The sequence below is a fragment of the Erinaceus europaeus genome, chromosome 12 (genome assembly GCF_950295315.1).
Source record: "Erinaceus europaeus chromosome 12, mEriEur2.1, whole genome shotgun sequence".
NCBI classification, from domain to species: domain Eukaryota; kingdom Metazoa; phylum Chordata; class Mammalia; order Eulipotyphla; family Erinaceidae; genus Erinaceus; species Erinaceus europaeus.
The window spans coordinates 86514714-86525092 of record NC_080173.1 but is presented as its reverse complement, the minus strand read 5'-3'; the positions used below and the strand labels follow the sequence as shown (position 1 = coordinate 86525092).

Below are 10379 nucleotides of genomic sequence, written 5' to 3'. Positions count from 1 at the left end.
CTCTGAGATAAATCTCCTGCATCCTGCCTCCATAGTTCAAATGTGCCCTCATTTCTACTTGCTACTGCTGTCCCCAGGATCCAGTAACAATAGCAATGTGCCAGTTTTCCAAACCGCACCCCACAGCCTGGGCACCCTGTGCTTATGTCAAATTCTGTCCCTCCATGGCCCCTGGGTTCAGTCATCAGCAAATATAGAAGTCACCCCTAAGTAGTGTCTAATATCTTGTCTGGTCCTCCACTACTTTCTCCCCTACTATGCAGGGTGTTGGGCAGAGAGAAATTTTCCCTGCCTTAGACCCAAACACCACATCTTTTGAAGTTAAAAGCTTAGGATTTGGTATCTTTGATATCTGACTAGAAAGCAGAGTAGTCTCTGGGCCTAGATATCAAAAGTTAGCACCCCATCGCTGGATCTGAGACCCTCAGAGAAGTGCAACTCTTTTCTTCTTCCAACAGGCCAAAGCTCCAACATTCTGTGTCAGTGCAGAGACCAGACAGTGGCTGCTCCCAGGAGGAGGAGGAGGAGGAGGAGCAGCGGAGAGCATCTTATCTTAGAGACGCTCAATCCCCACACCCAACTTACTGCTTCCTGCTCACTCACCTCCCCCAGACAGCTGGGAAAAGACACCTCGGGTGACAGAACCAGTCCGCAGGCTTCTGCTTAGAGGGGGTGGGGAGGTGCGGAGGGCGGGCTGGGGGCTGGGGGCTGGGGGGAGGCGGCTGGGAAGCAGGGGTGGAGGAGGAAAGAAACTGGTTTCTAGTTTGTGTCGGAGACAAGACACCAACGACCTCTCCCCTTGAGGACATGCAGTGAGCACCTTTGCCTCAAGACCACTAGCACTCCACCCGCCAACCCCCCAAGAGACCTTTTTCTTCACTTCTGAGGTGTGCTTGATTCACTCCACTAGAAAGACAGTGCCAGGTCTGCCAGGCACGAGCAGGGTGGTCTGTTTAGAGGCCCTCCTGAAGATACGTCAGGAATTGGGAGGGTTGTGGATAGCCTAACATTCCAAATCAAGCGATTTAACATGTATTTGGTGTCTATTCTATTTTGAGTCCAGAGACAGGATAGGAACTATCCAAGGTCGCACCCCAGAGGCTAATCAGCATGAAGTGTCCATATGTAGCTTGGGTCCTGGCGACTGAGAGAGAGGAGGCGGGGAGCGCGACGTGGAGGGGGAAAGAAAGAAAGAAAAGGAGGCATCAAAGGCCGACCCCCTTCCTGGGGTCCCACTGTGAAGTCCATCTGTGAAGAGGGGCAGTTTTCTTTGAGCTGGGCGAGTGGGGGAGGAACCTGCCTCACCACCTTTTCATACCCTCCGCCCTGGAGACACCCACCTGCTGGGGTGACGGCCGAGGCCCAAGCCCCTCACTCCTCCCCACCTGAGGATGGGGTCCAGCCCACCCACATTGCTGCGGGGACCGGCTCTTCTCCCTTTTGATCTCCACTCCAGCCCATCCCAGGTGCTGAAGGCAGATCGCCAGGCAGATCGCCCGAGCGCAGGGTGAAGCGGCGGGCTGCATGGCAGGTTCGCGCGTCTACTGCGGGGGGAGGGCGGGCGTGGTCGGGGGACCCCGCAAGGGGCCGGTGGCCCCAGCTTGGGGGCGGCCGTGAGCGCTGTGGCCTGGGCGGAGCGGCAGTGGGTGTGGGGAAGCCGCAGCCATCAGGCTCAGCGCTCGCGGGAGCCGGGGGAGGTGCGGGGGCACCACAGCGCCCGGCCCGCAGCCCGGCCGGGCGGGACCCCTGCTCCGCCTCGGCCCCCCGCCCCCCGCGACACCCGACCAGACGCCCGCCTCGCCCCGCCCCCGCCCGCAGTGCCCGGATGTGGGTGACGTGCGGCCGCCATCTTCCCGTCGCGAGCAGCTAGCGCCAGTCGGAGCCAGCGCGAGCCGCCGCTGCCACCGCCGTCCCTGCCGCTGCCAAATCCTCTGCCCGCCGCCCCCCCGCCATGTGAGTCGTCTGTTCGCGCCCACCCCGGGCTCTCCTGTCCTAGTCGCTGCCCTCGGGGACGAGCCCCATGAGCGCGCGGGGGTCCTGCCCGCGCCCCCCGCGCAGGCCGCCGGCGTCCGTGACTGCGCGCCGGCGGCGGGAGAGCCCCGCGTCCCACCCCGCGTCCCCGGCTGGCCGCGCGGGCGGTGGCCCGGAGGGAGCGGCCCCGGCGTCCTTCCGCCCCGCCCCTGTCACTGCCGCCGCCAGTCGCCCGGGGTCGACCCCACACCGAGCCTGGGAGGTCGTCCTCCATTGACAGGCGGGGAAACTGAGCCCCTGAGGAGGATGGGGCGCACCCAAGGTCACGCGGCCGGCCGGTGGCGGGTGGTCTTCCTCCGGGCGAGGGTGAGAGGGACTGACGGACGGACGGGTGGATGGGCGGAGCCCCGGGACCCTGGGTCCTAAGCGCCCCCTCCCCTCAGGTCGGCCACCGCTGCCACCGTCCCCCCTGCCGCTCCGGCTGGGGAGGGAGGCCCCCCCGCACCCCCTCCAAACCTCACCAGTAACCGAAGGCTGCAGCAGACCCAGGCCCAGGTGGATGAGGTCAGTGTGTGTGTGTGTGGCTGTCTGTCTGTCTGTCTGTCTGGCGGGGGGCGGGGGCGGGTCAGAGGCAGTGAGTGGGCAGGACTCGGGTTTGGCAGGCTGGTGTGGAGACCCATCTTGGGTTGCGGGCGATGGCGTGTCACATGAGCGTGGGGACAGAGATAAGCGTGCCCCAGCCCTGCCAGTGGACATGGTTGCTAGTCAGCCTTCAGAGCCTGGGCAGGTGTGCGGTGGTGAGGACGGGCAGAGAGATGATGGAGGCTGGACAGAGGGAGATGCTGTGACATCTGCGGCGTCTGACTGCCGGCCTGCCCCTGATGTGTACTCCTTGCATGTCCCCAGGTGTGCTAGGCATGTTCTGTGGTGCCTTGGCATGTCAGCCTGGTAACATTGGGTGCATATCCCCTATGTGGGCCCATGGTGGAGGACTGCCCTCTTTGAGGGGGGCCTTGGCACACCCTCCCCCCCGCCTCCTGGACCCCCTCCCCAGGTGGTGGACATCATGAGGGTGAACGTGGACAAGGTCCTTGAACGGGACCAGAAGCTGTCGGAGCTGGACGACCGCGCTGACGCTCTCCAGGCAGGGGCATCCCAGTTTGAAACAAGTGCAGCCAAGCTCAAGCGCAAATACTGGTGGAAAAATCTCAAGGTAAAGATGGAGGCAGGTGGGAGAGCTGGAGGGTAGCTGAGAGTGTGGTGGTCAGTCTCACTGACCTTCCTGTCCTGCCTCCAGATGATGATCATCTTGGGAGTGATTTGCGCCATCATCCTCATCATCATCATCGGTGAGTAGGGTGGGGGCGCCTAGGGTCCTTCCTCTGGAGCGCGTCCCCCTGTGAATTCTGGGATTTGAATGTTATTAACTCAGTTTTTAGTAGCCAGAGAAGCAGCTTTTATAGCTGCTAATGGCAGAAGGGTTTCATCTAGAACCCCAGCCCCTTGGTGTTTTAGCCTGCACTTTGCCTGGCTCTAGGCAACTTGTTAAAAATTGGAAAACATGAAAGCTGGTGGGTCACCACTGCTCTCCTAAGGACCCCCTTGAGCCTAAGAGCCCCGTTTGGCAACTCTGCAGTTGGGACTGGGAAGCTGGAAAGGCCCATGACTGGAGGTACAGCCAGCAACCCAACTGCCCCGTTGCTTGTGGTCTCAAGAGGCCCATTAGATTAGGGGTCTGTTGGAGAGACTTGGAACTCACCCTCCCAGCTCTGCGGTCTTTACAAATGGAGAACTTGGGACCCTGAGGGTAAGGGATGTCAGCCAGCTGGGGAGTGGGGAGAATGGGAGCAGGGCCAGTCCTGACACACTGCTTTCTCTCTCTTTCTCCCCTCTCTTCTTCCTTCTCTTTTCCTCTCTGCAGTTTACTTCAGCTCTTAAACCCCCGAGGAGCCTGCCCTGCCCAGAGAAGGGCCTCTCCCCCATCCCCAGCCGCTCCTTCACCTCTCAGCCATAACTTCCAGTCCCCCCTCCCTGGATCTGTGTGTGTGTGTGTGTGTGTGTGTGTGTGTCCCCGTGTGTGTGCCCCCGTGTGTGTGCCCCCTGTAAATAGCCAGCTGTTATTTATACATATATAATATGATATATATTTGGTCTGTTTGTAGTTTTATTACTAGAAGATTTTTCCGGTTGTCCTTAACACCCCTTCTTGAGGTTCCCATCACCTTCTTTCTCTCCCTCCTTTCCTTTCCCTCACTTTCTGCCCAGCCCTAAATCCCTTCATTTGCATCTGCTATGCAATAGCCCCACTTCCTCTCCTTCCCTTGGATTTACTCATCCTCCTTCCCACCCAGACCTTCCCCACGCTCACCCTGCTCCCCTCCCCCAGATAAAAACAAAAAACCACTGTCCAGGCCTCCTTAGGTGCGTCTTTGCATCACTGAAGGCTCTGTGGCTGGTCCCACTTGGTCCTAAGCATCCCGAGATCTGGGAGCTTCCGGCCTGTTAGTTAGCATTCATTCGCATACTGACATCCCTTTTGGTTTCCTTTTTTGTTCATCACTCTTCCTTTCAACCTGTGTGTGTTTCTTTTTTTTTCTTTTTTACTGAGGAGTTCCCTTTGGTCCTGTATCAACACTTTAATTTGCATGACGTTACCTGCAGGTGGTGAGGAGCCTGGAGTTTTGGGGAGTCAGGCTGTTCTGACACCCAGAATCACCCTCTCCTAGCCCTCTAGTCCAGTTTGCTTCCCCTTTCCCCATTTTCCAAACCTCTTGTCCCTCCTCCCCCTCCCTCCAGCTGGTGTGTAAGTGTCTTGGAGTTCGGTGTGTTTCGATGGACCAATAATTCTGCCACTTGGAGTCTTTCCCCACATTCCTGGTCCCCAGTTTTTGTGGGGGGCACTTAACTGACATTCCCATGGGATTTCCTCCCTCCCATCTGCCTGATCTGCCTCCTCCTCCTCCCACCAGGAGAGTCCAGGGGTTGGCCACAAACTGATCTCTCTGGGGAGAGGTGGCTACCACTATGTGGGGAGGTCATCACTGCCTGGGGGGGGGGAATGGGGCAGGGCAGAGAATCCCCCCCAGTTCCTGCCTGAAATCTCCTTTGGCCCCACCCCTGATAGGGTTTGGACTGAAACCCTCCTCCCCAATTTGGGGGGATTGTTTCCCCCCCTTACTGCCCAGCTCCTCTGACTGCCCCCCTGAATTCGGGGTGGGGGTACAAGTCACTGCCAATGGGACTTGCTGGAAGATGGGAATTCTTGCCCCTCTCCAGGGCTGTGGAGCCCAGAGAGAGCCGTTTCCTTAGGTAAACTGATGGAGGAAGGGCCTCATGTCTTTTTCAATGGCACAATTTTAGGGATCTGAGGGTGCAGTCCCTTAACCTGCCACTGAAGGGGATCCCCAAACTCTTGCCCCTCCCACAGTCTAGGTTTCTGTGTGGAGGGGGAGCAGGGACATTAAGCTGTGGTATGAAAGGGTAGGTAGAGATGCTGGGGGTGGGGGTGCTGTTGTTCTAGACCCCCCATATTATCCCAGTGTCCCCTGCCCCCTCTTCCCTCACCCCATGCCCCCAATTCTGTGGCGCATCCAGATTGTGAAAATGTACAATAAATGTGTAATGAGTACTACAGGTGGTGTCTGCTCTAAGATCTTTTCTTAACCAGTGGGAAGGGTATTGGATCTGCAGGAGTAATTGGAAGATTGAGAAGATAACACTGGGAAGGAACTGAGCTTTGCTGGAGGACCTGACCTTGGACAGGGCAAAATGCCATTCCCTATGTGACCAGGAGAGGGCACCCGGAATTTAAAGTAGGAAGTGTTGCTGATCCCTTTGACTAGACTTACCAGCTTTCCCTTCTCACTTGCCTGGAGTCATATGCCTGTTGTTGGATCCACCCTTGGTGTAACTTGAGGATGCTCCCGTTGTCATTTACTCCTTGGCCTTGTGTGAAACATCTTTTCCTAGTCATGCACAGCAGTGAGGTTAATAAACAACCAAATGAATAGGCTCAGGTCCTGCCAAGTTTGATGCTTGCTATCCTTGCACTGTGGTCTGACTGGTGACTTTAATTAAAAAAAAATTTTTTTTTTTAATATTTATTCCCTTTTTGTTGCCCTTGTTGTTATTGATGTTGTTGGATAGGACAGAGAGAAATGGAGAGAGGAGGGGAAGATAGGGGGAGAGAAAGACAGACACCTGCAGACCTGCTTCATGCTTGTGAAGCGACTCCCTAATTTTTTTTTTTAATTTAAAAATTATCTTTATTTATTGGATAGAGCCAGCCAGAAATTGAAGGGGGGTGGAGATGGAGAGGGAGAGAGACACCTGTAGCCCTGCTTCACCACTTGTGATGCTTTCCTCCTGCAGGTGGGGACCAGGGGCTTGAAGCCAGGACCTTACACATTGTAACGTGCACTTAACCAGGTGCGCCACCTCCTGATCCCTATTTTTTTTTTAGAGAAAGAATGAAAAAGACTATAATTCTGCTTTCAGTGCATTCGGGGGGCCTGGCTCACATCTGGGTTGTGCATGCTACCTAAGTGAGCTATTTCTCTGGCCCCTGACTGGTGACTTTAGACCCTGCATTGACATCTTTTTTTTTTAATCTTTATTTATTGGATAGACACAGAAATGGAGAAGGAAGGGGGAAACAGGGAGAGAGAGAGACACCTGCAGCCCTGCTTCACCACTCACCAAGCTTTCCCCCTGCAGGTAGGGACCAGGGGCTCATCCCCATGTCCTTGAGCACTGTAACATGTGCTCTCAACCAGCTGCACCAACACCTGGCCCCGACACCCTCTTTTATCCCCAAGTCTCTGATACCCCTGATGTGTAGTACTTAGCGTCCCAGTCCCCAGGTCCTTCAGCAACAAGTGGAGCAAGCTAGTTGAGTACTGGAGGGCTGAATGAGGATTTCAGCACTATAGGAAAGCTAGATAGTATGTTCTAACTTTGACCCCGAGAACTGCCAAGAATACTGTTGTCATTTTGCTACCCAGTCATCACTGGGGCTCTGCTTGCAGGGTGATTTTACTTTTCCTAGAAGCCATCCCCTCTTTCTCCATCTCTCTCCCTTTTCTGACAGAGACAGCCTATAGCACTCATCCATCTCTGGGGAAGCCTGCCCCCTCCTGGTCCTTGTTCATAGTAATGTGTGCCTACGCACTCTACTACCTGACCCCCCCCCCCCCCCAAGGAATGCTTTTAAAAACGTTTTCAGCAGCAGGGAGATGGCTCAAAAGGTAGAGCACAAGGGGTATGGTAGTGGCACATATTACCATGCACAAGGACCCAGGTTTGAGCCCCTGCACCTCATCTTCTGAGGGATACTCCATACATCATGAAGCAGTTCTGTAGCGGGTTAAGTGCAAATGGTGCCAAGTGCAAGGACCAGCTCAAGGATACCAGTTTGAGCCCCCAGCTCCCTACCTGCAGGGGGATCGCTTTCTCTCCCCCTCTCTGTCTCCCCCTCCTCTCTCAATTTATCTGTCCTATCCAACAATAGCAATGACAACAATAACAGCAATGACAAGGGCAACAAAATGGGAAAAATGACCTCCGGGAGCAGTGGATTCATAGAGCAGGCACCGAGCCCCAGCGATAACCCTGGAAGCAAAAAAAACCCCAAAACTACCAGGAGTGGTGGATTAGGGCAGCAATAACACTGGTGGCAATTAAAATAGAAAGAGGGACTGGGTGGTAGTGCACTGGGTTAAGCGCACATAGTAAGAAGCGCAAGGACAGCTCAAGGACCCCAGTTCAAGCCCCTGCCTCCCCTGCGGGGGGTCGCTTCACAAGCAGTGAAACAGGTCTGCAGGTGTCTATCTCTGCCTGCCTCTGTCTCCACTCAGTTTCTCTGTCCTATACAATAGTAGCAGCAGCAGCAACAACAAATGGGAAAATATCCTACAGGAGCAGTGGATTTGTAGTGCAGGCAATGAACTCTAGCTGTAACCCTACAGGAGGGAAAAAAAAAAAAAAAAAATATATATATATATATATATATATATATAGTCACAGAGTTTGTATATTAGAGGAGCTGGGTTCAATCACTAGTACCACATGCTGGAGTGATCTAGTCTCATTCATAAAACTACAAATCTCAGGGGTGGGGCAATAGTGCAGCAGGATAAGCACACATGGTGTGAAGCACAAGGACGGGTGTAAGGATCCCTGATCGAGCCTCCAGCTCCCCACCTGCAGAGGGTTCACTTCACAAGCAGTGAAGCAGGTCTGCAGGTGTCTTTCTCTCCCCCCTCTGTCTTCCCCTCCTCTCCATTTCTGTCCTATCCAAAAATGACATCAGTGACAATAATAATAACCACAACAATGATAAAACATCAACAAAAGGGAAAAAAAAAATAGCCTCCAGGAGCAGTGGATTCATGGTGCAGGCATGGAGCCCCAGCAATAACCCTGGAGGCCAAAACAAACAAACTACAAATCTCAAAATATATATATTCTGGGCTGAGGGAGATGGCATGTGGTGATATGATTATGCAAAAGACTTTCATGTCTGAGGCTCCCAAATTCAATCCCCAACCCCACCATAAACCACAGCTGAGTAGTGCTCTGGTCTTTCTTGCTTGTGTTTCTCACTCATTAAAATAAAATTTTTTTATAAATATTTATTCCCTTTTGTTGCCCTTGTTTTTTTTATTGTTGTAGTTATTATTGTCGTTGTTGGATAGGACAGAGAAATGGAGAGAGGAGGGGAAGACAGAGAAGGGGAGAGAAAGATAGACACCTGCAGACCTGCTTCACCACCTGTGAAGCGCCTCCCCTGCAGATGGAGAGCCGGGGCTAGAACAGGGTTCCTTCCACCGTTCCTTGCGTTTTGTGTTTTGCACCATGTGTGCTTAACCCGCCATGCTACCGCCAGACTTTCTAAAAATTTTATTTTTCAGATTTCTTATAGGAGCTTCTGATTCAGCAGTTCTATTTTTTTTTAACTTTTTAAAAAATATTTATTTCCTTTTTGTTGCCCTTGCTGTTTTTATTGTTGTTGTAGTCACCGTTGTTATTGCTGTCATCCTTGCTTGGATAGGACAGAGAGAAATGGAGAGAGGAGGGGAAGACAGAGAGGGAGAGAAAGATAGACACCTGCAGACCTGCTTCACCACTTGTGAAGCGACTCCCCTGCAGGTGGGGGGAGCCGGGGGCTCGAACCTGGATCCTTGCTTCGCACCACCTGTGCTTAACCCACTGTGCTACCACCAGACTCCCTGATATAGCAGTTCTATTTGCTATCTGAACTAGTCATATCTGGCTTCCTATTGATTTGTGTAACTATTACATTTATTTATTTGTTTTTAATTTCTTCATTGGGGAATTAATGTTTTACATTCAACAGTAAATACAATAGTTTGTACATGCATAACATTCCCCAGTTTCCCATTATTTATTTATTTATTTATTTTGGTAGGATAGAGAATTTGAGAGCAAAGTGCCAGATTCAATCCCCCATGCCACCATAAGCCAGAGCTGAGCAGTGCTCTGGTAAAAATAAATAAAATAAAATAAAATAGAAATTGAAAAAACAACAAGGGCAACAAAAGGGAGTAAATAAAAAAAAATAGAAATTGAGAGGGCAAGGGGAGATTGGGACAGAAACCTGCAAAAGTGTTTATGAAGCCTCCTCCTTGCAGGTGCGGACCAAAGACTTGAACCTGAAGCTTTGTGCATAGTGATGTGTATGCCTAACCTCATGAGCCACCACTGAGGCCCAGCTTAACAGTTCTAAAGAGCTCAGCTGATTGCCACACTTACATAAACACATAGTCATTATAATGTCCACCATTTTCTGAGGACTTACTAGAAATCCAGACAGAGCTCAGGGCTTCACCGCCCCCCACTTTTTTTTTTTACTGAATCCTTCACTGAAGGAGGGTTCCTTTATGCCCTAGGATCTGCCTTCTTTATAGTGCCTGAGACTTCAGTTTAAATCTTGTTCTTATTTTGTTAATCCGGACAGATTATGTAATTCCTCTAGATCTTGGTCTTGCTTGTGATAAAATGAGTAATAGAGAATGGTGACATCTGGGTGATTGGGAAGCTCCAGGCCAGGGTCACAAAATAATCAGATGGTGATTATCTTTTCCGTCATTATCACGTGGCGAGGTCTGAAGCCACTTTGATCGAATACTCGCACTTTCTAGCTCCCGAACCTGGGCCAGAGTCCCAAAGCGGAGGAGGTTCTTGTCACACTCCAACTACACGCCTTGGTCTCCACCACACGCTCTGCCACCAACGCCTCGCCCTCTCGCATCTGCGCCTGCGTATAGGTCACATTCGCTGCGCCTGCGCAGACGCGGGCGTCTTGGGTAAGAGTGTCGTCAAGGAAAATCCCCAGCTTCTAGGTAAACAAGTGGCCGCGTGAGACCTCCGGCACGTGTCTTCAACTG

General features: G+C 52.7%; 1 protein-coding gene across 3 annotated transcripts; it reads left to right on the top strand.

The window, feature by feature from the left end:
• Positions 1-1834: 1834 nt before the first annotated feature.
• VAMP2 (vesicle associated membrane protein 2) lies at positions 1835-10369 on the top strand. Of its 3 annotated transcripts, none has more exons than XM_060204373.1 (5): positions 1835-1953; positions 2415-2535; positions 3026-3184; positions 3269-3320; positions 10134-10369. In XM_060204373.1, coding segments are annotated over exons 1-5 (555 nt in total). In that variant the 5' UTR covers positions 1835-1951; the 3' UTR covers positions 10355-10369. The 3 variants fall into 3 exon arrangements, with proteins under 3 accessions (XP_060060356.1, XP_060060357.1, XP_016043069.1); XM_060204374.1 differs by lacking the exon at positions 10134-10369 and adding an exon at positions 5662-5987; XM_016187583.2 differs by lacking the exon at positions 10134-10369 and adding an exon at positions 3893-5604.
• The last annotated feature ends 10 nt before the right edge of the window (positions 10370-10379 follow it).